The sequence below is a fragment of the Chenopodium album genome, chromosome 2, assembly GCF_948465745.1.
Source record: "Chenopodium album chromosome 2, dcCheAlbu1.1, whole genome shotgun sequence".
Lineage (NCBI taxonomy): Eukaryota > Viridiplantae > Streptophyta > Magnoliopsida > Caryophyllales > Amaranthaceae > Chenopodium > Chenopodium album.
This window is the reverse complement of record NC_137835.1, coordinates 864,499-892,488: the sequence shown is the minus strand read 5'-3', so window position 1 is coordinate 892,488 and position 27,990 is coordinate 864,499. Positions and strand designations below refer to the sequence as shown.

Here is a 27,990-nt window from a genome sequence, read left to right as displayed (position 1 = left end):
AAACATTATTTTACCGATAGGGTTTTCAATAAAAACCTAATTTAGGTCATCACATATTTTGGGTTTTCTTCATTCTTCTTCTCACCTCCAAAACCCCATCAACGGTCACATAGAAACAGAGCAAAGGTACTTCTGGGTTGTTAATGGCGGCTTCTCACCATTAAAACGACCCCGTTTTTGTAAGAGCTAACACCCAGAATCCTCTGCTACGCGGGTTTACTGTAAGGGTTGATTTCTTGATCTTAAAGATTGAAACTTTGACGGTTGAAAATGGATGTTGGGGTACTTGATGAAATCATTCGGCGGTTACTTGATGCTAAGAATGGAAGAACTGTGAAACAGGTTCATCTTCCTGAGTCTGAGATTCGACAGCTTTGTGTTGCTTCTAAAGAGATTTTTCTTAGTCAACCTAATCTTCTTGAACTTGAAGCTCCAATCAAGATTTGCGGTATACTTTCTAACTAGAAGAAATAATTCATTTTTATTATTATTATTTTTTATTATTATCTTTCAAATTGTTAGTTGGAATTTGAATTTATTTTGGGTGTAAATTGGATATCTTTGAACTAGTTTGAGTTTTGGGATTTTAATTCATATGAAACATGATTATATAAATTGGGATTTTCTTTTTCTGTAATACTTGATCGATAAATTATTTTTTTGTAATTATACTTATAAAGAAACCCTTTTGTACTGAACCTTTTTTTTTTTTTTTATTTAATTATTCAATTTGATTTTGATATGGGCTTTTCTGAATTTGATATGGGTTATTCTATTATTGGTGAGTGATGGATTGTTTGTCAGATTATGAGTATGATGAATTAAATTGATTGTTTTTGAGCTACCAATTTGGTAGAAGTTCGGTTTTATATGTCTCTTATGCTGAGGAACAATTTTTTGTGCTACAATAGGGGGTTAGGTTGTGTGTTGTTGTACAATTGACTTTTCAGTGATTGCCCACCAAACCATGGCGCATGGTAGCCAGTATAGGCATGTCCCGCTTGTTTGATTTTTGTTTTATTGGTGATATACTGATCAATATCTAAAATTGAGATGATGGATGTTATGGAATATAGCGGCGACTTCTTAATTGGATTGAACACATTAAATAGCAATTTATGTTTCTTTGTGTGGAATTTTCCCTTTGGATAGTTAGTGGGCTTTAAGTTACATGGTTCACACTGAAGAAATGAATTGATTTCTTGCCAAGTTGTCATGTATGCTATACATGGAGCATGTTTATTGGTTGTTGGGTGAGAAATGGTGCTTACTTGAGTTTGATGTTTACGCTCTTTATTCCACCAATTTCATTTTTTATTGGAATTCAATGATCCCCTTTTCAGGATAGTATATTGCCTATTTGGCTTATTTGGTTAGTTATAATAAAGACCGTAAGGCTAATGAGTTTATATGTAGTTTTGTAGATTTATTTCTTACAAAAGTACCTATTAAATTATTTTTGTTACTATCATCAATCACTGCCTACCACTTATTAAAAACATGACTGTAAGGTACATAGTTAGGAAGGTTATGGGCGTATGTGGGTAGGAACTAGGAACTGAAACAAGTATTTGTTATGCAACTATGGGGTTCAGTGTCATGTGGTGATATGGTGACTGAAACCAAACTCTATGATGGGAAGTTTTAGAGTAAATCTGTAAAGATAGCAGTCATGCTTACATTGTTTGCGTCAAATATGTGGATATTGAGTGTATTGGTACATCACTACATGATTCACTTTGGAAAATGACTTGCTATCACACCTGTATGCTTAAGTGGGGGATTCAATATGTGGGAAATGTTCGACCTCATTTTGCAGATGCTCCCAATTTCATAATTGTTCAAGGTCTTTATTTTCTATTTTTCCCTTTCTTGAAATGTATATTACCTTTAAGTTACAAGGTTGATAATTCGGTTTGGCGTAATATGTTACAGTCAGTAGCTATCAGCGTAGGTGCGTAACACATAGATCATCATGTAGTGGGAGACTGGGAAGCATGTAGTTAGTTCAACATTTTGTATATATGCAATATGGTATTTACACTTGAGTGCAAAAGTTAGACTTCTCATGATGTGGGCTGGAATGCTATGCACATTATTGAACAAATGTATAAGATTATCTTTATTGTGCATTTATAATATGAGCATGCTTATTTTGCTGGTTTTGGCACTGTGTAATTGAGCTTTTTATGCTGCATGTTTTATTACCGTGTATATGCCCACAAATATAGGTGGAATATCTGTGCTATTATAACCAGAGTACTTAACTGCTGCAAATCTTGGTTGTATGGTAATGCTAACAAGACTACTTGCTGTCTCAGGAGATATTCATGGTCAGTTTTCTGATCTGCTTCGTTTGTTTGAATACGGGGGCTTACCACCTGAGGCAAATTATTTATTTTTGGGAGATTATGTAGACCGTGGTAAGCAGAGCATAGAGACCATTTGCCTTCTTCTCGCATACAAAATAAAATATAAAGAGAACTTCTTTCTTCTTAGGGGAAATCACGAATGTGCTTCAATAAATCGCATATATGGGTTTTATGATGAGTGCAAGAGAAGGTATAATGTTCGCCTTTGGAAAGCGTTCACAGACTGTTTTAATTGTCTGCCTGTTGCTGCACTTGTGGATGAAAAAATCCTTTGCATGCATGGAGGATTATCACCTGATTTAAAAAATCTAGATCAGATCAGAAATTTAGCTCGACCAGCAGATGTCCCAGATCAGGGCCTTCTTTGTGATTTGTTGTGGGCTGACCCTGAGAAAGAACTTGATGGCTGGGGAGAGAATGATAGGGGTGTCTCATACACTTTTGGAGCGGACACAGTCTCAGAATTTCTTCAGAAGCATGACATCGACCTAGTATGCAGAGCACATCAGGTAATTGCTCGGCATTATGATCTATTGCTTGATTTATAAATTGCCTGTAGAAGTGGGATGTAATATTGAGTTATTCTGTAATTATTGTAATAGTTGCATCCTCGATATTGCTTTTCATGTTTTTACTTGGCTGTTTACGTATAAATAAGGAGTATAAGAGGAAGCTTACTGATTGTTTACATATTTCACCTTCAATGAAATGGTGTATGCATTGTGTCTGTGTGAGTGCATTGTTTCATCCTCTTTTCTTCCTGCAGTTAAAGGGGTCTCTGTAGCGGTTTGCCTTTGTCTAGCGTTTAGGAGAAGAAGATAGAAACCTTAGGGATTTTATAAGATTTAATGATTAAGTAGTAGCAATTTCTTTTTCTTATATCGGTGGATCACCTGAACTTAAGAAGGCATGATGTTATAATATGGGCAATATGGCTTTAGACTTAATTTTAGCAATTCTGCTGTTCCATCTAATATGGATGTAATCCTGAGATAAGCCTATATGTGGGGCCTTTATATAAAGTTCGGTACTGAACTAACCCAAATACGCGTTGTAAGGGTTGGGCCATTGAGGAGAACTGTAATTATCATTCCGTTTTATTTAGATGGCTGCTTTACTATATACAAGTACACTACAATACTACATAGCATTTGTAAGCACTTATGTAGTTATATTGTGTTTTGATTATATTTGGACTTGTTAATGATCACCTTATTATATGTGATATTAACTTATCCTTGGGGAGTTCTCAGACAACTTCTTTGGAGAGTTTGCTTCATGGTAACATATACTACTCCCTCATAATATGATGCCCGTTTCTCAATTTTCATAGGAATTAAAGATAAGATAGTAGAGGGAGTGTGTAATGTTCTTAAATGTATGGATATTTTATATGGGAATGGTAAAAAGTTAATTACTTAATGGAACGAAAAATTGGGAAAATGTAGAGTACTTTATATGGGAAAGGTAAAATATGGAAATATGAAAAACAGGAACATCATTTTGGGACACCTAAAAAGGAATATAGGCATTAGATTAGGAGAAAACGTGCTATTTTTGGCTTTCTGACCTTTTTCCCTTGTGTTGTCCCTGACATATCTTTTTACCAAGGCTTTTTTAGGTCTTTTCTCGTCTGCTTCCAGAACATTTTAGCTAATTGTTCTACTTTCTTGTGTAATTGTGTTATTTGTGACAAAATGTGTCCTCAGGCTCCACTAATGTAAAGTGTAATCAATTATCCTGGCTTGGATTTTTCAGATAATCAAAATTTCCTTGTTTTGGTTTGTCTCTTTATCGCCTTCTTGAGGAGCTCTCTTCTCGTATATGAACAAATTTGATTCGTCTCTTGTAGTATGAGAAAATGTGGGTCTCTTACTTACTAGGCTATTGAATTTAAGGTGTGGGAGGGGGTGAGGGTTCAAGCTATCACTTGTTTAGTAAATTTACATGCAAAGCATCCAAATTGAAGTAGGATACTAATGCCACCTCTCTCTCCTTGCTGGTTCACAAATTATCAGGTTGTGGAAGATGGTTATGAATTTTTCGCCAATCGCCAGCTTGTGACCATATTCTCCGCACCAAATTACTGTGGGGAGTTTGATAATGCCGGAGCCATGATGAGTGTGGATGATTCCCTGACTTGTTCGTTTCAGATCCTCAAAGCTTGTGAAAAGAAAGGAAAAATGGACTTTAATAACCATATGTTGAGACCTGGGACTCCACCGCGAAAGGTAAAACATGCTTCAATAGCAGATTATGTTGTACTTGTCAATTCTTATCAGTGAACTCTACTATTGATCAGCTGTAACATGTTTGGTCAATATCATTGGATTGTCACCAGATTGGTGAGTGAATTTTACTAATACAAGTCTCCTGGCTGCAGGGAGGGAAAGGTTAACAGGTTCATTATATTCTGCTAGAAGCGTCCCTGTCAACTCAAATCTGCCAAATTACACAAGCGATGCAATTGTCAATTGTAAGAGAGGCGACTTTTTCAGGATCATGTGTTTAGCCAAGCAATATTTGACCGTATTTTGTTGTAATAGCTAGTAACTAATGTTAGATCCCCCCCCTCCCCCTATTTAATCTCCTCTTATGGCTCAAGAGTTTTAATTCTGGAAGATAGCAGAAATGGGCAAGCCAAAATTGATGTTCAGATACTTGACAGTTGACACCAGTGGTGATTTCACTTGCTGCAAATTTAGTACTCCATATTTTATTTTTGAAAACAGTGATTAACCTGAATTTGAATTTCCTTTCACGTGGTCTTTGGATGAGTAGGAACAGAGATCGTTAATGCTAAGGTTTATTGAGACTTGGACAGGATGTTGGCAAATAGAATGTGTGTGTGTACCTATAAAGTGGCAGGGTATGAAAGTTTGCTTGAGATGCATATCAAGCCATAACTATGATGGAGTTGTGGATATAATGCAGTTAAATTCGCGACAGAGCTGTGAGGGATCTATGGGAAATCAGTTTCAGTCTTACACAAGTCTCATCTTGTTTTATTACAACAGTGTTATTGCCTTCTCTAGTCGTGTTAACCAAACAAAATAAGCAAATTTCTATGCTTTATTTGCTGGTTTGATTTTTTGCTTTATTTGTCTCAGTCGAGTTTTTATTCTTATTTGTGGAATTCCCTTGTCTAGTTGAATTGGATGCAGCTATTACTTCCATCTTGTAAAAATAACAAAAAAACACCATTGCTTAAGCAATAAACAATTAGGGCAACCTTTATTTCCCTTCCTTTCAAGTAAATGTCAAGCGATTAAAATCAAGGCACCACGGATTAGAGTTGATAATACACGGCCATAGTGCCATCCAGAATCAGTGTACAGCAGCAGTGGATAGTGAGGAATATCAGAGTACAGCAGCACAAAGACATGTCTCCAGAAATCTGGCCCACCTATTTTGCCATAGTAGTTTGGTGGATCGGAGATGGCGAAATGCAGTTGTGTTTAATCGATCTAATGATATTCCAATTGATGTAAGACAGTTCCTTTTACAGCGTTTTGAAGAAGTGTGGCGAGTTCTTGGGGATGGGATCACAAGCTCGTCTCAAATCCCTGCTGCAAGAAGAGAGGAGTACATCAAATGGATTGCACCACCAATGGATTGGTATGCTCTAAATTCCGATGGTGCAGCGAAAGGATCTCCTGGGCCTGCAGGGGGAGGTGGTTTAATCAAAGATGCTACAGGAAGGTTGAAGTATGCGTACTCTCTAAAGTTGGGGAATTGCTTTGCCTTCAAAGCTGAAGTGTTAGCAGTTGCGTATGGACTGGAATTAGCAAAAAAGATGGGAATTACAAAGCTCCAAATCCAATTGGATAATCAAGCTGTGGTACAGATTCTGAATGATTCAAGTGAATATAATGGTGAATGCATTCATGATGTGATACATTGCAAGAAGCTAATTGCGAGGCAAGAGTGGAAGGTAGAGGTGAATCATGTTTATTAAGAAGCCAAACCAAGCTGCAGATCCCACCCCTAGCTCTAGGGCGTATTTTACCTAATGATGTAGTAGGTGTGGCGTTGCCACGGTCTGTTCCCCCTAGTTTAGTTTATTTGTTTTTCTTCTTCGAGCTCCGGCCCTCGTGTGCACCAAAAAAAAAAAAAAAAAATATAGTGCCATCCAGAATCATAGTATCGTAGTTTGATGTAAGCTTTATGCACAATTGATATAGCTAAATACTTCCATTTTCTATATTCCACTTGTAACAATGTTCCTATACATTTCACAATCAAAAACTAGCTACTACCAAATAGCAGGTGCTCCTCTTCAAGTGAGGATTCATCATCCAAGATTGACACCCAAGTTTCTGCTACCCTAACTACTTTGCCACCTGAAAAATCTACCACTGTAAATGCTCGAATTGAACCTCCAGAGCTTGGATACTTCACTCTAGGAACAATAGCAGCATTCAGGTACATGGTTTCCCCATCCATTGCTATCATCTTTCGAGAACCTCCGCAAGATAATTCTTTATGCATGTGCCCAAACACTACCAAAGGAATGTTATAGCTGGTGGTCTCTTTCAATTGCAAAATTGCTTGTGCTAGATCTGTGTTATAGCACAGGTAATTTAAATTCAAGAACTTAACATAAATAAAAATTAATCTAGACAGGGATATAAAGGCAGTAATAGATAAAAATGCATATTACCTGGATCCCCATGATCTCCAGCTTCAGGCTTCCAGTCAATGCCACATATGTCATCTTTGCCAGAACCAAGACCTGCATCAAAATGCAAGTTTTAACAAAGCACTCCCTACTTTTTTGTATCTCAAAATAACACATTGTACTAAGTAGTTACTTTTGTATCATCAAAATTGGGTCAAAGAAATTTGTAAATCCACAATGTACCATACTTGCTCAATGCAATACATATTTTGGGTGATTTCATGCTATGTAAAGTTAATTTGATATAAAGTTCCAATGGTATATACCATGGCAATTTGTTTAAATGAAAATTCTGATTTTGAATAAAATTTAAACTCAAATTTCAACACAGTATACAAATGAGTGTTATCAGTGATGAGCATATGCAAATTTACAGATAATATCAAATGACTAATTTGGTTATAAACTTAAAGAGAATTATTATTTTATGACAAAAGAGTAGCTAAATATTCATGGCCAAGTTTTTAAGCTCCGTACCTCTTGGCCCATTATGTGAGAGAAGTATAATGGAATTTTCCTTTGGAGTCTGTAACGCAGCCTTAAAAATTTGTTCAGCACTTTCTTCCATGTTATGTACTCTATATCTGAAAGTACATGTACCATCAATTACTACTACAATAGCTATCATGCAAAGGACAAAACTAGCAAAGAAAAATGTAACTCATTAACATTCCAATTCACACAGATTATGCAACAATAACTTATGATACAACTAAAGCCTGCCATTATACTTTTGTACCTGGCCGTTATAAGCTTCTTCCGGAACAACTGATCGCCTCCACAAGAAAATGGTCTCCCACCTACAACACTAAGCTTTAACGGAGGGAAGTCCAAGCAGTCATATCCAACATGTGCTTCACCAAGGTATTCCAGCTGAAGTTGAACTCCATCTTTCTCCTTCTTGGAGAACTTACTAGTAGACCAGGAATCATGATTTCCAAGTATTGCTCCTTTAGGGATATTAAGCTTCGCGATACTCTTTACAAGCTCAACATTCTCATTGCCGAAGTCACCTGTGAACAGCACCAGATCAGGCTGTAAATATTGGAGCGCTTTGGAGTCATGTTCTAGTGTCCATTCTTCATGGATGTCTCCGATGACTACGATACGGAAAGAGGAAGACATGGATGATGATGATGATGAACAATGACTTTCATCAGTAGATGGCTCGAACAGAGGCTTCATGGCAGGAAAGAGCAAGACTTCCTGAATGCTTCGGGAATCAGTCACCAACATTGCTAGATAATCAATACCCAATTCCCAACTGGCAGAAGGAGGCAGCCCAAACTCAAGCGCTGTACAAGTCTCATCCAAAACCGCTGCTCCACCATCTGATTGTGGATCCTTCAGTTGATCAGTAAATCGTCGGTGCTGTAACATTGGATCATTTGCTTCAGTGCAACCATTGCAAAGCACATTTTTGTTCACAAACAACTTGAAATACTCGGTCAAGCCAGACTTTGATCTGTGGCACTTGGCCAAAGGATGAATCATTTCTGGATAATCCATAATGAAGGTTGGATTTAAACAAGTTTCCTCCAAAAAATGTACAACCAGTTTATCTAGCAAGCGAGCTGATGTTAGTGGAGGCTGACATTTCACATCATATTTCAAGCATACATCCATCAAAAATTTGTTAGCTTCTTCACTAGCTAAATCTTGTGGTATGGATAGTTGAGTACATTTCTCTAATTCATCTATCACATTAATCCTCCTGAAATTCAACAAGCAAAGGTTGTCATAGTGTTCAGTATCCAAGAATATGAATAAAATAATGCAGCCAGCAAAAAAATAAACGGACACAATGTAACAAACCTGAATGGAGGGGTAAAATCAATCTCAATGAACTCCTGATCTGGGTCATTTGAATGACATTTGATAATGAAACTGCCAGTTAATACCTTCACCATCTCACTCAACATCTTTTCAGTCAGACACATCAGATCATTGTAATCTGAATACGCCATATAGAACTTGCAAGTGGTGAACTCAGGGTTATGTCTCTGGTCAATAGCCTCGTTGCTAAATTGCTTTCCAATTTCATAGACACGGTCTAGTCCACCAACGACTAGCTGCTTTAAATAAAGGTCAGGCGCAGTACGCATGCATAGCTTCATATTCAGCTCATTATGATGGGTCACAAATGATCTTGCAGAAGCTTCACCCCCATGACTCATATTCATTATGGGTGTTTCAACCTCTAAAAAATTTAGATTGTCAAGAAACTTCCTCATATATGTGATAACCTTTGAACGGGTCTTAAATACTTCTCTTGCTTCATCATTCCACATTAAGTCCAAGAACCGCATGCTATATCGAGTTTCTTCATCATTCAGGAGGTACAAGTCAGGATTCCTTGTATTTCCCGGGACCCAAACTTGACTCTTGTTCAAATTAACATTCTCTGAAGGTTGGTCTCGTGTAGGCATTACACGGAGGCAATGTGATAAAACAACAAAAGACTTTGGAAAAATACTTAGCATCCCTCTCTTGGTTTTCCCAGGGAATCCAATTACACCAACAATATCAAAACATTTCACAGAAGAATGGAGCGTGGAAAATTCAGCTGCTTCCAACTCCGAACTCCTAGTATCAGCGACAACCTGGACTTTGACACCACCACCATACAAATCGTAGAAGAGAAGCTTTGATGAAGATGGGCGCTTGCTCATGATCCTTCCCGCCAAAGAAACCAACACATCCTCAAGACATTCCCCATTGTCCAACCCACCATATGTCCCTATAAACTCGGATATAGTCATCGTTACATTGAACTTATGAGGGTACGGATTGATTCCAGCAGCTTTCTGTGCATCCAGGAATTTCATCCTGCTCTCGTAGTATTGCTGCAGCACAATCAATTGGGAAAGAAAACAAATGCAACTTCACTAAATCAACAATAGCGAAATACAGCACCATGTCATCTAATATTAACTAACCATAAAATTTTACTTCTACTATTTATATATATATGAACCAAAATCATACTTATAAACAAGAAAATATCACACATTCAATTCCCACTTTCAAGTTTCAACTACAATTCAAGAATTTGTTGCTACTTTTCTCGTCTCATGATTAAAGCATTGTCATATGAATTAATTCTAGACAAAAAATAATAATAATAATAATAATGACAATTACATAGGGTGATTAAACAAAGTCCGAAAAACAATTATTTGCAAGTTCAATTAATCAAATATTATCAAACAATCATGCCTAAAAAAAATGTTAACTTTATTCCAAAAATAATTAATTTTCAATGATAGAACATAATAGCAATGATGTCCATAGTAAATTTGATCTTCTCATTCAATTTATTATGCTAATTAATGTAAAATTGATCTTGGCATTCAGTTTTTTATGCGAATTTTGACAAAATTATGCCACAAGTTAATTAATTTGAAAAAACATAAAATAGGAAATAAAGAAAAAAAGGGCAAAATACCTTCGAATTTAGGGGAGAATGTGAGGACGAAAGAGGCATAGTGAGCGGTGGCAGTGGGGTTGCGGCGCCGGCGGTCGGCCGATGGGTTGGACGCCGGTTTTGGAGGACGAGTGGAGAAGAAGCGTGCGTCACAGCGTGGTAGTGGTTTTTCATACTAGTACTCCGTATGATCTTTTTTTTAGAAAAATAATACTACTACGTAATAAAAAAAAATTGACTTTAATTTATAATTTGTCAAAAAAAATTAGGGTTTTTTTCTACGAGTACATATAGTTATGTTAATTTTTTCTAAAAAAAAGTAGTTATGTTAATTTCGCTTTTATACCTTACAATTGATCTTGTATATACCCGGTCTACAATAAATGAATTTGACACTTTCGAATAATATAATCACATTCTGGATGATATAATCACTTTTTTAGATGATATAATTATCTTTTTGTGAGTTACTTTTTATAACGATAAATTCACTTTTTGAGTTATAAAATGATATAATCACTTTTGTAGTAATATAATCACATCTTGTATGATATAATCACATTCGTATTGTATACAAGAAGGTTGTGTCTACAATAAGTTATTGTAGACCGGGTCTATTATAGTCTTTGTATATACCTTATGTTCCAATATTATCACTTTCTACACTATAATCTTAATGTAAAATCCTAATATAAATTTTGCTTTCATATGTTAATCTTCTCGTAAAATCCTGTCATTAAATATTCTGTTAGTGGGGTTCACTTTCCCTTTTTTTTTTTTTTTTATTTTATCGACTTATGTGTTGGAAAATATTTCGTTAAAGATTTTGGGGGTTATTTTGACCTTAAAGATCCAAATTGTTGAACTCATATTTTACAAAAAAAAAAAAATTAAAAAAATGCCTTTTTTGTGTATTAAAACTTGAATACTGGCTCAGAATTGGCAAAAAAAAGTAACTTAAGTGGTTGAATTTAACGGCAAAACTAGTTGCACACAAATCGATATATTTTTTTATACGGTAACTCATTTATGTGACATTAAATTCACAAGTTTGAACCTCATCAATTATTATCTTAGTACTAAATTCCATTAGATTAGAGCTAGTAATCGTGTCGTGTAATTGTGTTCATGTTTGAAATTAAATGCGTTGGACAACCTCAACACTAGCTTGACTCATTTAGTAAATGTATCATGTCGCATTGACTCGTTTTATTTAATGCGTTAAAACCCTTAATACTAACCCAATTTTCCCGTGTCTAATTTGTACTTCGTATAATGTAGTCCTGTTGTATGAAAACATATTAGCTCATAAATTATCGGTTTTTGTAGTCGTGTTAATTTCGTCTTAAAAATCTCAACACTAACCTAACCTATTTAAATAAATATGCCATGTCATGTTGACCGTATTTAATCAAATACAAAATTTAAAATATTTCTTAGGCTAACTTAATTTTTTCGTATCCAATTCGTATCTTACTAGCGTTATAGACTCATCGCTCATAAAGTCAGAATGCACACTAGATGTTTGGATTTGGATGTGCAAATCGTTCGGCGCGAGCAACACTAAACATTCAAAATTTTGCCAAAAAAAAAAAGGGAGCGAATAAAACACCAACTTTTCCTTGAGTACAATTATAACCGTAGATCATTCAATCACAAGTAGAAATATACGGTCTACAATTTATCTCTACGGTGCACGCGACCACAGACAATAACAACCTTTGTACTTCGTATTTAAAATCTCTTACTCAACTTCTCCTTCACTTTCTCGAATTTCTTCACTCCCAAACTCTCTGAAAACAAATAGTGAGATCGATAAATAGAACAACACTCCGGCGAATCTCCGGCGAACAATTTCCGGCAAACGATTTCCGGCGAAGGTTTGAAACTCCCGGTGAGTATCACATTATGGTTCAATTTGTTGATATTTTTGTGAAATCTGCCCTAATTTTGCTACGATGCGGTTAATTTGGTTTGATTAATGTAGAAATCTGACCTAATTTTGCAATTTTGTTGTTTGATTAATGTTGGAATTTGACTTAATTTGCTGAATTTTTGGTGTAGTGTGGGTGGAATGAGCGTGGGAAGCGTGGTTTATCAAGTGCCGGCACCGGTAAACGACGGCGGTTCGGGGAAGACTCCGTTGCAATTAGCGCTGGAGGTGAATGCGTGCCGTGTGATTGCTGTTGCGGAGCAGCTTAACATGTGCGCACAAACTTCCGAACACCCTGAAAAATTTCATCATCTTTGTCTTGCTCTTTCCAGGTTTTTTTTTCTCTCTTTGTAACCCTAAAAGTTTCACATTTTTTTTGTTGTTGATATTACTAATTGTTGTCATTTTTGAAGTGGCGTTGTTCGAAGAAGATTTGATTTTGATGCTAAATTAGTTTAGGTTGATGGTGTTGGTAACTTAGTAATTAGTGTTGATTTCTGAAGCTTGCAGAGTTGTTGCTTGATTGTGATTTTTTTTTGGGAGTTTTGGTGATTTAGGTTAAATTGGTTGGGTGTGTAGGCGTGTAGTAGCGCGTAAGAAGAGAGATTATGTTGTTTGTATGGTTTTTTAGGTGAATGGCGAGGGCTAAAGGCGTAAGTAACCATGTTTGTTATGTGCTTGATGTTCAATTATTTAGAAGGCTGGACAATTTGGTTGATGAAGCTCTTCGACATAACCAGGATTTTCAAGGAGGCAATAGCCCGCATGCTTTAAGGCAAGCAAACTTGGTTGCTCATGATTTAAACACTTTCTTATTTTTATCCCTCTATGATTACTACTTTTTGACTTACTCTGGAAATTGTAAGACAATCAGAGAAGGGAACTGATGGTATTGTAAGAATCTGAGATAGTGCTTGTGATGCCCTTTTTCCCTTACAAGGGCTTTTAATTTTAAATTGAACTTTCTGGCTTTAAGTTACAGCTATTGGACTGATGTGCGTGAATTAATCATGCACTACATCATATCTCTGTTGATTATATGTTTTCGGTTGTTTATTCCATTTCTGCATTACAATTTTATGAGTTGCAAATGTTGGTAGCTACTTTGGAATTTTAACTTTATAGTCATTGAGCATAGTTGTCTGAATTATGTACATGCAGAGTTAATCTGTCTTAGGTCACTTAGGTGTTAAGGACTTGGAAGAGGTAGGTAGTGGCCTACTGAGAACTTAATTAGTGAATTCAAAATGATTGTGTAGTATGATTTATGTTTGTACATGGGTTGGATTTTTTGTGGTAATACATTTGAAGTTAAGCATTGATGGGTGCACACTGTCTATGACTTTACATTAAAGGCAATGATGAGAAGGAATACTAACGAAGCTACGAGTAGTGCTAGTTGGGCTTGGAAATGTATATGTAATGTGAAATCCAAATATCCAATCTTAAATTTTGCTATGTTGAATGACATATGGATGACCACTCCATCATATAGTATAGCTAAGAGTCTAAGACCTATGCAAGGCTCATTAGGCTTAAGCAGATTCAACTGTGGAGTAACAATGTGCTCCCTTTTAATATTTAAGTGACTGGCTTTTGCTTTTGCTTTTAACAATGTGCTACCTTTGGCTTTTGTTGGAGAATTAGTATTATGAGAACTGAGAAAGTGATAGTTTTAATAGTTTATTCATAAATGTAGGATTCGAGTGGAGAGAAATAATTTGAAATGTAAGAGTGGGGACTATGAGAATTGAAGAGAGAAAAATAGTTTGCAATGTAGTAGTAGGGGCCAAAGGAGAGAGATATGATAAAGTATATTAGAATGTTTCCAAACGGGGAAGTGTGTCTTAAAAATAGGCCAATTTTGGAAAGTGTGTCACTAAAAAGGAGGGAGTATGGAGCAGGTTCATGGTTTTGCATTGATTGGTAGATTGCAATTAAGGCACAAGTTATTCAACTTGAAAATATGTAGAACAGAAAATTGCGCTAGCTGTGATAAGAGATGTGATTTATGAATCCTAAAACACTTATTTTTTGACTGTGAGCTCAGTAAAGTGCATGCAGAGCATCAAAAACTGGATTGAGAGGTGCCAAAACTACTTATATGGGCATGTTTCTAATTTCTAAGATGGATTGACAGAAGAACTAATAAGTAAAACTTTAGGAAGAGGCTTGAGATAGCAGCAGTGGCAGCTGTAGTATTTAAGATTTGGCGTGTGAGAGATGTAGCTATCTATAACATAAAATTGCTTACCATTTCTTCGGTTATGCAGGATGGCAAGATGTACAAGTTCGGTGACGAATAGAATTAAAGGTGTTATGGGGAATAAAGTGTCCTAGGTTGATATCTCAAGCAATATAATCTCTTACCAAATAAAAATATATAAGAATTCAGTAGATGTGGGGATCTATTGTATGCCATTGGACATTTTTGAATTATATCCTCTGGTATTTGCTGATACATTGATGTTTTTAAACTCATGGAGTTGATTTTACCCTTTTATTAGCAGACATTGCCAGTACATGAATATAGTAGGACTGATATATTGATAAATTATAAACCACATCTCTTATTTTCTTTTTGAACTACATAACTGTAGTTCAATCGACCTGGATCATCATTTAGATTAATTTTATTGTTTCACTGCATGATTTGATTTATATGCTTTGCTTAAAATGAAATGCAGGGGAATAGACTATGGGCTTGCAAACAACGAGGTGCCAGCCCATGCTTCAAAGTTGCCTCCAGTTTTGAAAAAGGTGTTCCCATCAATTAATAATTCTGTCTTTCTCCTTTGTTTTCTCCTGAAAAATTGGCTTTGAGCTCACTGTCTTGAGCTTTGCTTTCATACTTCAACAGCATTCTGAGCTTTATATCATTTTCTCATAGGTGTGTAGCCGAAAAGATGAAATCTTTCTGCAAGCATCTATCATGGTGCTTATGATCTCTGTTAAGGTATGTCACTTATTATAGTTTTGCTTAGTGTTGGCATTTGCTTGGTGAGAAAGCAATTATTTTTTTACGATCTTTGTAGTGGCCTAGTGGGTGCATTTCTTCATTTTATTATTTCAATTCCATTTCTATGGGATATTTTGATTCTTATTTTTCAAGTTTTTATTATGTATGTAGAATTAGAGGTGGGGAATGGTGGCATTTAACAATCCCCCAAGGACTTGTTTTCTCCAACAGTCTTAACTTTTTTCAGATAATTGTTATTTCAATCAATCAATCAATCAATCAAAGCCTTAATCCCAAAAGTGGGGTCGGCTAACATGAACCAAATTTGATTATTCCGTGTAGTCATCAACATAAATCTTTCTCCTCCATCCCTTACGATCCAAAACTTCATCCTCACGTAAATCCATGCACTTCATATCCTTCCTCACTCCTTCCAACCAAGTCATCTTTGGTCTCCCTCTTCCTCGTTTAATCCCTCCATGGTCCCACTCTTCCACTCTTCGCACCGGTGCACCCTCGGGTCTCCGTCTTACATGTCCAAACCAACGCAAAAGATTTTCCCTTAATTTATCTACAATGCCCGCCACACCTACTTTCTTGCGAATAACCTCATTTCTGATTCTATCTCTTAAAGTGTTTCCACACATCCACCTTAACATGCGCATTTCCGTAACCTCCATCTTTTTAATATGCTCTTTCTTAGAAGCCCAACATTCTGTACCATAGAGCAACACTGGTCTTATGGCAGTCCTGTAGAATATTCTCCCTTCAGATAATTGTTATTTGTTCTTGTCAAAATCAGACTAGATTAGACCATAAATATTCAAATCACACTACACCCGAACTTTTGATTCTTGTTTACTGATTGCTTAACCCAATGAAATTACATATTGGAAAAGTTTGTGGTGAAACAAATCTAACAAGATCCAAGCTGATAATGTTTTTTCGTATAGGTTAGTATAAATATGTAGTGAAAGTTTAGTTGAATTAACACTTTAGACCACACCAGAAAGACCAAACCAAACCTTTTGTTAAATTAACACAATAGACAACACCAGAAACACCGGAACAAGTCCTAAGAATTGATTGAGCACCCTTTTTTAATGAGTAATGAAGATGTTAAAGCACCCTTATGTTAGATTTGTTTTGTTTCTAAGATTCTCTTTCCTTTTCTCCCTTTCTATTTATTTATTTACTCCCTCCGTCTCAAATTACATTCCTGTTTGTAAATTACATAGGAATTAAGGAGGAAAGAATAAGACAAATAACAAAGATAGATTAATGATTAATAATGATGCCATGTCATCAATCCTTTGCAAAAAAAAAAAGGACCAATAACATGCTTGTAATTGAAAATTGAGAACCAATCATATTCATTAGGTTAATTATGGGAAGTACAAACTTGAGAAAAACGATGGAGAGAGGGAATAAGAGTGAGATTAGGATAGTAAGAGTGAGAAAGCATTAAATATATCACAGAAAAAGAGGGTTAATTTGAGATAGTTGAAAAAAAAATTTACTAAAAATGGAAAGGAGGAATGTAATTTTGGAATACCCAAAATAGAAACCAGGAATGTAATTTAGGGACGGAGGGAGTATTGTATTATTGTACTCATTTTTCTTCTTTTCATGGGATAGTAAATATGAACAAACTCTTGTAATTTTGATTAGAGGACTTGGGTTCTACGGAAAATGACTCCCTCAAATTATCTGCAAAATTTAAGTTCCTTATTAAGCTAATGATTGCTCATCTATTCATTGAATTTTACTCTATTTTGAATGCTTAGTGAGTGTTACATGTACCCATGTGGTTCTTGCAGCTTTTGAGCTTAAATACATGTGCATGTTTGTGTTAAGCATTTTTTGAATTATGCACAGAATGCTTGCAAACTCGGATGGTTCAGTGCCCAGGATACGGTAGAACTTTTGAATCTTGCAGATGAGGTGGTTTCTCATTGCTTAGTTTTGAACTTTCTTGTTTTCCTGTTCAATTTGATCTTTTTGTTGAAGCTTATCGTTTGATATTTCCCTTGTAGGTTTCATGCTTCTTCGTGACAAAAAAAGACGGTAACACTGAAGTGTGTAATTTTCTGCCAACTGTTTCTACCATAATGTCCAGGTACTAACCTCATGTCTTGTTTGTCATATACTCCCTCCTTTCAAATATTTCTGTTAGGTATGGGCACTCGTCTAGGGGTTTAGTAGTATCGTAGATATTTTGGCCGATAGTAAGGGAATAAATAAAACAAAACAGATTAAAAGAGATTTAGTGAGCGAGAGGTGTCATGTGAATTTCCAATTTATACACTTGGCTTGGATGGGTGAGGTTTCCATTTAAAGTATGAAGAAGATTTTTGCAGACATTCCAAAATGTAATACAAGAAGATTGTGTAGATGAAGAGATTAATATCAATACTAAATTATTTTTTCTTTAATCATGATCATGAAGCTGCTTACCTTGTTGCTTAGTACTTACACGTGTGAATAATGGTTAACAGGCTAATGAAAGGAAGTAAGAGATAGCAATAAGATGCTCTCCAGAAAATAGAAACTGTAAAATATAGCTGTGCTAGAATTGTTAGAGGTTCCAGATTCATGTTAACTGTCTATTAGTCAACCCTATATGTTATAAGGTATTATGGTGTGAGGCCATAAGGAGGCAGAGGTTGCAAGAATGCATCCCAACTTGATTATGATTTTTTTTGGCATTTTGTAGGAACCTCAGAATATAGTAAATACTAATGTATTGGGCAATCCCATGGCTTAATTTTTTTTTTAAACAATCTCCTTGCTAGTCAAAAGACTGCAGATTGGTGACGACTTGAGAGGCTTATGGTTTCCACTACTATTATGACAATGGAAAAGTTCTAACCAAAAGTCCAAAACTGTAGATTTTGAATGTGAAATATTGATTACTTGTTCATCTGTTTTATTCTTAGAAAGGGAAATATTTTGTATTTAGTCAAAATTTTGTCCTTTCTTGTTTAAGTAACTTTTTTCCCCCTACATTTACAGGTATTATCCACGATTTAAATTAGGCCATGTTATTGCGTCTCTTGAAGTTGAGGTATACTTCTAATCCCTATGTAATGCATTATCTCCTTTGTTTTGGTTAAAAGCATACTAGTATCCAATTGAGTCAAGTTTTTTTAGCCATACCTTTATTGAGTGGGATAGCTTGAATCTATTTTTGGCTACATTTTGAAATTTGCACATTTACTGTTTCTGGCATTTGGTGCAGCCAGGATATGGGACTCACTTGGTTGATTTTCACATCTCCAAGGACATAAAAATCGCTAAAGAAGAGAAAATAGTAAGTTTTTTTATTTTTTATTTTTTTTAGCTTCAATTTAAGTAGTTTTCTTTTGGACGGAAGAAACTTATCTTGTTAACTCTCTGTTTCTTAATCCTTCTCGTTATCGTTTTTCAAGGGACCATCAACATCTCCTAGAAGTCAATATGTATATTTGTTACAAAATTTAAAATATGTTTTATGAAATTATGTCAAATATTCACTTTAAAATAATAATTATTACTATTTTTTTAATAATTTGAAAACGACATGTATTTAGAAATAGCAAGGGTACCGTACTACCGTATCAGAGCAGTATTCCTTTTTTTTTCTTTTTCTTTTTTATATCTGGCTTGGTGTGAAATATATATAGTAATATTGTGTGTGTGATACTGGAATTAGTGGTGTTAAGGGGAGGTATAACTCTCTAAAGACTTGGATTGATGCTGATAGGCTGCTATACCAATAATACACTTAAATTTTTGTCCAATATGAGGTAATCATGGAATCATGTTATGTTTTTAATCTTTATTTCGTTGTGATGAAGAGCATTACGATATAAGTGGTTGAAATAATATCTTCACACTTGTTTATCAATTAACTGACATGCATACTGTTTATAGTCATGATTGAATTTTGATACTTCATTTTTCCTGTTAGGCCTTTTATGTGTTGCTGTATTTCAAGAGAAGTGTAGAACAAATTTTTTTTTTTTTATTTTTTTTATTTTTTATTATTTTTTTTTTTTTTTATAATGAAGTATTGCATTAAATGCATAGAGAGAAATTGAATCGTTAGGACAATCAAGTTTGAAACATCCCAAAATTGGAAGAGGATTGTCACTCTGAAGTGAAGTTTAAATACGGAGTAGTATGTTAGTTTTAGGTGTCTGGAATTAATTAATAATATGGAGGATCTTGAAGAATAAGTTTGGAACCTAATTGTGGAGTGGATTAGCTTGTAATGGAAGGTTGGAGATTGGATAGAGATTATGGGATTTACTATTGTTTTCATGTTAGGCACATTGGTAATGTCTCCTTGCACTCTTCTTTGCTGCTTCGCTTAGCCAACAACGTTTTAGCTTATCATTTTGCGTTTATTGACCTTTTTTTTTTTTCGACAAACCATATATTTTTAAACACTTCAAATGACTACTTTTGCCCCATGCTACTTTTAGTTATAGGGGACCACACCTTTACTCTCTCAACCATTACACTTGGTCCCACTAGTTTTCAATCTCATCAATTTCTTCCAACCAAAAATTTTAAAAGTAATCTTACCTCTATGGAGAACAAAAAAAAGTAAAAAAAAAGGACGGAGGGTATATATAGGAGTTTTTAGTTCATGACCATTTACTTGGTAGGAAGTATGAACCAAATAGCTGTGGAACCAAGCCTATTCTTAATGTGTCTTGCTGACAATGTGTGAGAAATTATGATGAATCTTGAATTCTGTGTGGTCCACACATCAGAGGTTTTTATCTGAAATACTCCTTTTAAGAAGAATACCCTTAGGCTGCAACCCTTTTGCGAATGTACTGAATTGCTTCTGGTCCTCTGAATTTTATTCTGTCAATAGTGCTCTCTCTGTCTTTCCAGTAACATTATGTCCAAGATGAAGATTTAACCTTAATCTGGTCTACAACTACAACATTGTTTTGTTTGTTGCTTGTTGAAGTATTTGCCTGTATCAGTTTCCACTTTTTAGCCATTGTAGTTTTGCAATTTGCACTATAAGCTAAGAGTACCATATTTTTATTTGATTATAAGCTCCTGAGTCCTGCACTCCTGCTATTGTCCTTGTCAGTCAGCTTGAAGCAGTATCACTCCTGGGTGCCATATTTTCCTTTGATTGATTATATCCTTCAATCCCTTTGTATCCAAACGTCTTATAGTCCCTGCACTTGTTATCATCTGACCACTTAATGCACAGAAAAATGTTGAAAGAGAGGTTGATTCAGTAGCAAAGCCCTGCAACATAGTTCCTAAAGTTTTATTCTTTAAACTGTAATCTAATTAATCCAGAGGGACTCTTGGTCTGAGATACTGAGATGAGTTGCCATCTGTTTCAACTGCAGCAGTTCTTCAGATATAGAAAAAATTGTAAATGTCAAACATCTTCGAAGTTTTAAATGGATTTGCCCTAATGTTTTATTTTGTTTTTTGTTTTTTTTTTTACCCTTTCTGTATAATATATTGGTGGACTGATGGTTTTGGAATTTTGGTGGAATATGAATATATTTCAGTGAACTTGGAGTGGAAACATCCTTCGCGTCATTCTTTCATTTTTATAGAGTTACAAAACTTAAGCATGTATGAAATAAATCCTGAGTTTAAGATATTTTAGGTGAGGGTGGTTATGATATCGTAGCTTTGAGTTTCTGTAGGTTTCTCATTCAATATTCAAATCATTGTTTGTTTCTAAAGAATGACATTTTTAATTGCTATCACATTTGTTGTGAGTTTTCAAATGGCCAATGGGGCAATGAAAGAATCATGAAATTTAGCATATTTGGAAATTGGAATTTATGGCCTATGATATTCAAGAACTGCTGTACATGCCTACAAGTCACATTTAACAGTACTGTTTGCTTTGGCAGAATGAAGATTTTGATTCTTTAGAGGTCATGTCTTGAGGTGGATGGGACTGTGGGAGAACGTATTTAGATTTTTGAACAATCTTACCTTTTCAAGGACAGAGGTTGATCTCTTGTACTTCTGTTTGAAATCATAATGACAGGATGACACTTTAGAATGAATATGAAGTGCAGAATGCTGACCAGCCATTTGATTTTGTCTGATGTAACATGTCAAGTGTTACCCCAAGATTTGGATTGGCAAATGTTTGTGACTAAAGAAAGGAGTTTAATAGTTGATTTAATGCTGTTGATTTGGGAAGTGTTTTACACGCAGAGCATAATTAGAGTATAGGCTATGCAGTTGGCTGACACTAGACACTCATTTGCTGGCTGTTGGTGTATATAATTAACCCTCGACATTTTGTTGGCGATTTTCTTATATAACTTAATCTTAGCGATAGAGACAAGGGCTGTTTTTGCTTAAGTTCCATTGTTTGACTCAGTATCTTGTTGATCACTTCATTATTGACCCAGTGTTTTCTTGCTTTTTTAGTTTCTGCCTATCCTAAAGGTAACATTTTTAATCCATCATTTTGCTTTCTAATATCACAGTATTTGTTCGTGGCTATGAAAGACAACATAGATACATCATCTTGTATTGTTACCCCTCGACAGGTGAAGTATGTAGTCTGCTCCTCTAATCCTCTTCTTTTAAATTTTTAGATTGTCCCTGTTTACCTTTTTTCTTTATGGATTTGTGCAGTATCTTGCTCAATGGCAATGCTGTGGATCATAGAAGCAGTTCGTCGATGGTTTGTAATTAATCACGAGTATTAGAATTTCATTGCTGATGTCAGCCCCCCCCCTTCCCCCCTTCTCTCTTTGTCCATCTCTAAAGTGGGTTCTTGTTTATCAGGACCACGGGCCTCAGCTTCCAACTATAGTCAATAGCTCTCTAAAATATGGAATAAATCTCCTTCAAGTGGTGGGACAATTCAATGGTATTTCCCATTTGACCTGAGGGTCTGCACTACATTTTTTTTTTTTATTTTTTTTATTTTTTTAAAAGTGGCTTCTGAGATATCCTCTACTTGATGTGAAGGTCATTGCGTTCTCTCCATTGCTCTTATGAGTGTCATACCATTTTCTGCTCTTCCAGTTCCTCCAGATTATGATCAGCCCGCATATGCTGCGTTAAGCTCAGGTATGCTGTGAGATTGTTGGTGACAGTGATTGAGAGTATATGGGTTTATAGTTTCAGATTTGTCTGGGGTTTGGTGCATGCAAGCAATTTGCTTTAACAAAAAATATATAAACTTCTGCTGCAGTCTCTTTTATTTTTCTTCTTTTATACTTCCTTTGTTCTAGTAATATTGCAACAACTAGACTTTTGCACTATTCATCACGCTTGTTTGACCACATATTATGATTTATACGTGAGTTAAAATATAGTCATGTGGGGTCGTGTTAGATTCGTCTCGTAAAATACTTTCACAATATCACTTTTTATAATTTTTATTCTTATATAATTATAGATATTTAACATAAAGAATTTGCTTTGGGATGCGTAATTTCATCCTAGTTGCAATATTTGTGGAACAGAGGAATTATAGACATACATATATAGGCTCTTTTTTAACTTTCTAAATTATTTATTGGAACTGCATGGTTTATTTATTTTATATATATATAATAGGAAGTATTAGGTATAACCTTTTTTTTTTTTGGTTTTGTGTGTGTGTGGTAGCTATCTGCGGGAGAAGCTAGTGTTTCCTTAGTGTAGTGTTATTACAACCATCAGGCTAGTTTTATGCTATTCTTTATAATAAGCCTTTACAATTTGTCTCTTCTTCCCTTTAATTTTCTCTCGTTCTCCAACTTGTGGTTTTCTGGCTCTTCCACCTGCCTCGTTCTTACCTCCCCTGACTTTGTCTCCCACTCCACCCTTCTGACCTTATCATCCACCTGATTTTCTGTCTTCTACTGTCTTCATCATCATCATTGCCTTACCATCACCATCGACTGTCATTAACTCATCAACTTCATTGCCATTAACCTTTGAAGTAAAGGCAAAATCATCTATTTGCTAAATTACTGTAAAAGGAATGATTACTCCCTGAACTTTTTCCCCAATCTAAAATAAATTGAAGGTAAATAATTGGTGAATAAAATTCCAGATTAATACTACTTTGTCTGTAATTGCTCACCAGTGCAGCTGCTCAATCATGGTTGAGCATTTTCATTGATTGTTTACTAGAATGACATACTAGATCTTTGATTGCTCTCTCTTTTATTTATGGTCAGATTCTGAGATTATTGAAGGGCCATCCCGAGTTAGTCTTAACTGCCCTATAAGGTAAGTTTTGTCTAATGTTTACAGTGTTTTTCACTCTGTGCCTCTGTTTCTTAGTCAATTTTACTCCTGAATTTACTAGTGGATTTTGTGGAGTTTTCACTCATAGGTGCAATGGACATAGATAAATGTGATGTACCTAAAATCTTGCACTGTATCGGGTTGCTTAACGCAAATTAACGCCTATCTAGTAGTAATGCTGATACAGTATTGCTGTATTCGTGATTATTGTTTGCTTTGTTTTTGTAATGATAAGGCTCATCTAAGGGGGGATGCGTGAGATTTGACCGCTGGCCTCAAGCTTGAAAGTCGGAAAGCTAGCCAACTTCTCTAGCCTCTAGGGGTGTCCATAATTTGGATTAAAACTGAAATCCAAGCCAATCCAAACTGAATTATCAATTTGGATCTGATCCAAACTTTAAATCGGATCGGAATGAGATTTTATGAAAATTCGGATTGGATTGGTTTGACCCTAATTGGATCCAAACTTGACCGAAAACCGAATTGTAAAATTAAACATTTATGAATATGCTTCCTTGCTATCTTAATTAAGCTGCTGCCTGCTGAAAGTTGCTGATGGATGCTGATATTTGGTGGTGCATGGTTCTTTGTAGTTTGCTGATGATATTTGGTGGTCCTTGTAGTTGTATACTTGTATTAGCTTAGCATTAATTTATATTGCCTTGATGTTGAACAATTTAATTTAATCATGACTATTTACAAGACTTGTATTAATTGCATTTTTTATTTTTATTACCGTATTAGACTATTTACAAGGCTTGAACAAATGTTATTTTTTAATTGCATTTTTATTTTTATTACCGTATTAGATGATAAAAATTATTGTACTTTAATTCGTATTTTCGGATCGAATCCAAGTAATCGAATTGGATGGGAGAGTAATTTGGATCGGATTGAAAAATTGAAAACTAAATTAAAATTCAGATTGGATTGAATTTGGCCTAAATCCAAACCGAAACCAAATGGACACCCCTACTAGCCTCCTATCTCTGTTGTATTCCTTAATTGCACTTCCCTCCACATTGTAGTCATGTATATCTACCATCTCGTTTTTTTTTTTGGTTTCTTCCTGCCTCTTTGCCTTTTATTTGTGCTGTCATCATAATCTGTGTCACCGCTGACTGCTGTTAATCGTGAATGCTCAGTCCCTGAGACGCTATTGCTCCCTGAAACAAAATTTGACATAACTAACACTGCTGTCTTTCTCACTAATCAAGGGACACCTAATCTAATTTATTTATTTTTATTTAATTTGTTGGCAGTAAAACACGCATCAAAATGCCAGTGAAAGGAAATTCTTGTAAGCACTACCAGGTAATTGCTCCTTTAGATATGTTCCAACTATGCTCTTCTGCATTCCGTATATGTTTCATTGGATGTTGTAAAAGCTCATTTTGTACCTCTATTTGTTTCTGTTTTGTGGGAGTATTAATACTTCCTCTATTTTTTTAGTTGCATCATTTTGGTTTTTACGGATTCCTAGGCAATTTTTAGAGTAGAGAGGTAGGGAGAAAAAAAATAAATGGGGCCCATGTGATAGGAGAGATATAGAGAGAATTAAATAATCAAAAAGGAAAGTGATGCATCTAAATTGAAACTTCTTTATTTAGAAAGTGATGCATCTATAAAGAAACGGAGGAAGTAGATTGTAAGATTATGGATTATCTGGTGCTGCTGAAAGTGTTGTACAGACCCTTGTATACATTGTGTGTTTGTTGGCCTGGTTTTCACACAATTTCTATAGCTTAAAGATAATTAGCTTCACAAATCCTTCGTGGAAGAAAAAGTGACACTTTTTGTGTTGGTGGTTGGAATTTGTGTTCTGTCGTTTGTTTTGTTTATGGTAGAAGATTGCTAGTTGTGTTAAGGGTGAGAAAATGATTGTATGTTGGCTGAGAAAAGAAAGGTTGAGGGCTTATTGGTTTGGAAATCTTATATGTTGGTAGGGGAGGTGCCGTTTATCTACGGATTGGGTTTTTCGGTCAGGATGAGTTTTCATACTTGATATCACCTGCTCTCTCATTCTCTTTTAATTGTGCTTTTTTTTTTAAATATATGTATTTTTTTTTTTTTTAAATGCAGTGTTTTGACTTCAGCAACTATGTCGAGATCATGTCAAAACGACCATCCTGGCGGTGTCCCAGCTGTAATAAAACTGTGTGCTTCACTGATCTTCGTGTTGATCAGAAGATGGTCAAGGCAAGTTGAATCTGCCTATGGAAGCTTGTGCCACATATTTGTTACATATGTTTTACTCTTTATTTTTTTTAGTTTTTTTGGTGTTACATATGTTATACTCTTAACACTATTGCTTCAATTATTTTTTAGGTCCTACAAGAGGTAGGGGAGAATATTTCTGAGGTAATTCTATCTATAGATGGCTCATGGACAGCTGTTTCCAACCATAAACGTAAAGAGGTATCACCCGATAATACATCAGCTAACCAGCAGGAGGGGCATGAGCTGGATTCATCTTCTGATATTCTGGAAGGTAGCAATATGTATGATCTAACTGGTGAAGATGATGATATGGAGATTGCTGATCGATGTGAGCCAATAGATGTAAAACCTGTAATCCAGCATAATATTCAGGGCCCATGTGCTCCTTCAAATATAACCCTACCACCAGTATCTAGATGTACCACAGAATTGAATCAATATTCTTCTGTACAAGCTATGCATAGTCCATCTCTTGGGGCAGGGTTAAATTCTAGCTCTATTGGTTTTAACATCAGGCCTCAAGCACATTTCGGTGGCGTTTCGGGTACCTCAACTGGTAATTATGGGATGACTCCTGTGTTGACAGATGCTGTTACTCCTGCGCTAAATCGGCAGACTGACAACTTTCAAGGGACTAATTGTCCAGCTAATTCAATGCATAATAATTTGCAGTTGCAAGACGTATATTCACAGGAACTTCTGAATAATTTTCTTTCAATACCCAGAAATGTTAGGAGGGATCCATCTGCTATCCAGGCTCTTCCAGTACCCCAGATCCCTTTTAATCCACTGCACCATGCAAGACCTACTGTGAGATTCCCTGCGGCAAGCGGTTCCTCTGCTCCTTTCCAGGGTCCTGTTGGGTCAAATGCACACGGTTCTAGCCCTTTTGGTAATACTGTTGAAAGGCAGCGGAATCATCTTCAATCACATGCCAGGCCTCTTCATCTGTCAAACAGTTCACTACCAAACCATTCAGCTTCCTCAGTAAGATATCTGTGTACTAATTTGTCTTTGATTCTGTCAATTTAAGCTTTCCGGACTAGTTTGTTACACAACTTGCTTCGTTTAATCATCATTCTTCTCAACAGGGTATGCATCATATGTTGAGCCAGCCACCACATCTAATGCATAATAGGCATCACACATTGAGCCAGCCACCTCATCTAGCGCGGACATCACTTCCTCGCAATGATCTTCCGCATGGAGGCCCCCCCAGAGCCGGGCTTACCAACTCACCGAGCACTCTCCAACGTGTTCAGCTGCCTCCACAGGCTTCGCTTGGGAGACAGCTGCAAAGCACGCCTCTCCATACACAGGCAGTCAGGATGCCATCCTCCTTGCCCCAGCATTCGGTAGTAACACCTCAGGCTGTCACTAGGCCTGAAAACTTGATTGATTTTCAGTCAGAGCAAAATTGGAGACCCAGTGGCCGAATGCGAGGTGCACTTACAGGGGAAGCTTATTCTCATGCTTTGAGCCAATACATGGGTCAAGCGACTCAGGTCACACAACCAGCTCAAACTCCTATTCCTAGACCATCTGCGTTAGCAGCATCTTCATTGCCACCTAGCCTCCAAGTCCAGATGGAGATGGCCAATAGAAGGATAGCCTCAGAACTGGAAGATCGATCAGCAACCAGTGCTACAACTATCTCTGGAACTGTTGGCGCGCAGGCAGAAACATCTCGAGGGCTCAATTAATCTGACATAACGTCTGCAGTATTCATTTTGTGGAGGCTGTATATGAAGATAATTCATATTCTATGGTTAGTTCATCCCTGGTGAGGGCATGGTGAAATATGTAGCCATGTCTTAGTTTTTGGTGTATTTCTTGCTGGCTACTACGCTTGACAATGTAGGCTGATCCAGAAGATAGATTTCCTGTAAGAATACTCGGTGTCCTAGTGAATCCTAAGTTATAGCGATGTATATTTTAGTTATATGTACAGTAATTAAAGCAAATTAGTTTTTGTTTTTATGGTTCTCTATATGAATACTTGTTAAAACCACCTTAAGTACATAGAAAAATATTTCACATCAGTAATTAAAAAAACAGCTCTATGATGGAAACTTGAGTCCAATAAGGCTTTATGAATGAGATACTCAAGTTTCCTCGAATTGCGAAGAGCAAAAGGAAGGCTGCCATTAGAGG

General features: G+C 35.9%; 3 protein-coding genes across 5 annotated transcripts; 2 read left to right on the top strand and 1 right to left on the bottom strand.

Annotated features, from left to right (window-relative positions):
- The first annotated feature begins 20 nt into the window (after nucleotides 1-20).
- On the top strand, nucleotides 21-5,131 carry LOC145592156 (serine/threonine-protein phosphatase PP1). Its single transcript, XM_081648619.1, has 4 exons — nucleotides 21-448; nucleotides 2,322-2,881; nucleotides 4,391-4,603; nucleotides 4,756-5,131. The coding sequence occupies exons 1-4, from the start codon at nucleotides 271-273 to the stop codon at nucleotides 4,768-4,770; spliced, it is 966 nt and encodes a 321-aa protein (XP_081504745.1). The 5' UTR covers nucleotides 21-270; the 3' UTR covers nucleotides 4,771-5,131.
- Nucleotides 5,132-6,553: 1,422 nt separating this feature from the next.
- On the bottom strand, nucleotides 6,554-10,683 carry LOC145578590 (lysine--tRNA ligase, cytoplasmic-like). Its single transcript, XM_081635893.1, has 6 exons — nucleotides 10,502-10,683; nucleotides 8,869-9,899; nucleotides 7,793-8,767; nucleotides 7,531-7,637; nucleotides 7,036-7,107; nucleotides 6,554-6,934 (listed from the first exon to the last, which is right to left on the bottom strand). The coding sequence occupies exons 1-6, from the start codon at nucleotides 10,652-10,654 to the stop codon at nucleotides 6,621-6,623; spliced, it is 2,652 nt and encodes an 883-aa protein (XP_081492019.1). The 5' UTR covers nucleotides 10,655-10,683; the 3' UTR covers nucleotides 6,554-6,620.
- Nucleotides 10,684-12,261: 1,578 nt separating this feature from the next.
- LOC145592145 (E4 SUMO-protein ligase PIAL2-like) lies at nucleotides 12,262-27,814 on the top strand. Of its 3 annotated transcripts, XM_081648605.1 has the most exons (18): nucleotides 12,262-12,374; nucleotides 12,545-12,745; nucleotides 13,111-13,188; nucleotides 15,101-15,173; nucleotides 15,304-15,369; nucleotides 17,251-17,316; nucleotides 17,409-17,491; nucleotides 18,388-18,439; nucleotides 18,614-18,685; nucleotides 21,855-21,922; nucleotides 22,006-22,054; nucleotides 22,159-22,243; nucleotides 22,345-22,446; nucleotides 23,547-23,598; nucleotides 24,879-24,930; nucleotides 25,699-25,815; nucleotides 25,945-26,823; nucleotides 26,928-27,814. In XM_081648605.1, the coding sequence occupies exons 2-18, from the start codon at nucleotides 12,555-12,557 to the stop codon at nucleotides 27,537-27,539; spliced, it is 2,697 nt and encodes an 898-aa protein (XP_081504731.1). In that variant the 5' UTR covers nucleotides 12,262-12,374; nucleotides 12,545-12,554; the 3' UTR covers nucleotides 27,540-27,814. The 3 variants fall into 3 exon arrangements, with proteins under 3 accessions (XP_081504731.1, XP_081504735.1, XP_081504741.1); XM_081648609.1 differs by lacking the exon at nucleotides 13,111-13,188; XM_081648615.1 differs by lacking the exon at nucleotides 12,262-12,374 and having other exon boundaries at nucleotides 12,614-12,745; nucleotides 13,045-13,188.
- Nucleotides 27,815-27,990: the final 176 nt, after the last annotated feature.

What these genes read in the sequence shown, in the direction of transcription:
- LOC145592156 (XM_081648619.1), top strand. Translation starts at nt 271, where the DNA reads ATGGATGTTGGGGTACTTGATGAAATCATTCGGCGGTTACTTGATGCT. An exon ending in AGCTCCAATCAAGATTTGCG is followed by an intron (nt 449 to 2,321) that starts GTATACTTTCTA and finishes TTGCTGTCTCAG; the next exon opens with GAGATATTCATGGTCAGTTT. An exon ending in TAGTATGCAGAGCACATCAG is followed by an intron (nt 2,882 to 4,390) that starts GTAATTGCTCGG and finishes ACAAATTATCAG; the next exon opens with GTTGTGGAAGATGGTTATGA.
- LOC145578590 (XM_081635893.1), bottom strand. Translation starts at nt 10,654, where the DNA reads ATGAAAAACCACTACCACGCTGTGACGCACGCTTCTTCTCCACTCGTC. An exon ending in GATTTTACCCCTCCATTCAG is followed by an intron (nt 8,768 to 8,868) that starts GTTTGTTACATT and finishes GTTGAATTTCAG; the next exon opens with GAGGATTAATGTGATAGATG. An exon ending in AAGAAGCTTATAACGGCCAG is followed by an intron (nt 7,638 to 7,792) that starts GTACAAAAGTAT and finishes ATGTACTTTCAG; the next exon opens with ATATAGAGTACATAACATGG.
- LOC145592145 (XM_081648605.1), top strand. Translation starts at nt 12,555, where the DNA reads ATGAGCGTGGGAAGCGTGGTTTATCAAGTGCCGGCACCGGTAAACGAC. An exon ending in TTGCGTCTCTTGAAGTTGAG is followed by an intron (nt 18,440 to 18,613) that starts GTATACTTCTAA and finishes CATTTGGTGCAG; the next exon opens with CCAGGATATGGGACTCACTT. An exon ending in ATTCTTGTAAGCACTACCAG is followed by an intron (nt 24,931 to 25,698) that starts GTAATTGCTCCT and finishes TTTTAAATGCAG; the next exon opens with TGTTTTGACTTCAGCAACTA.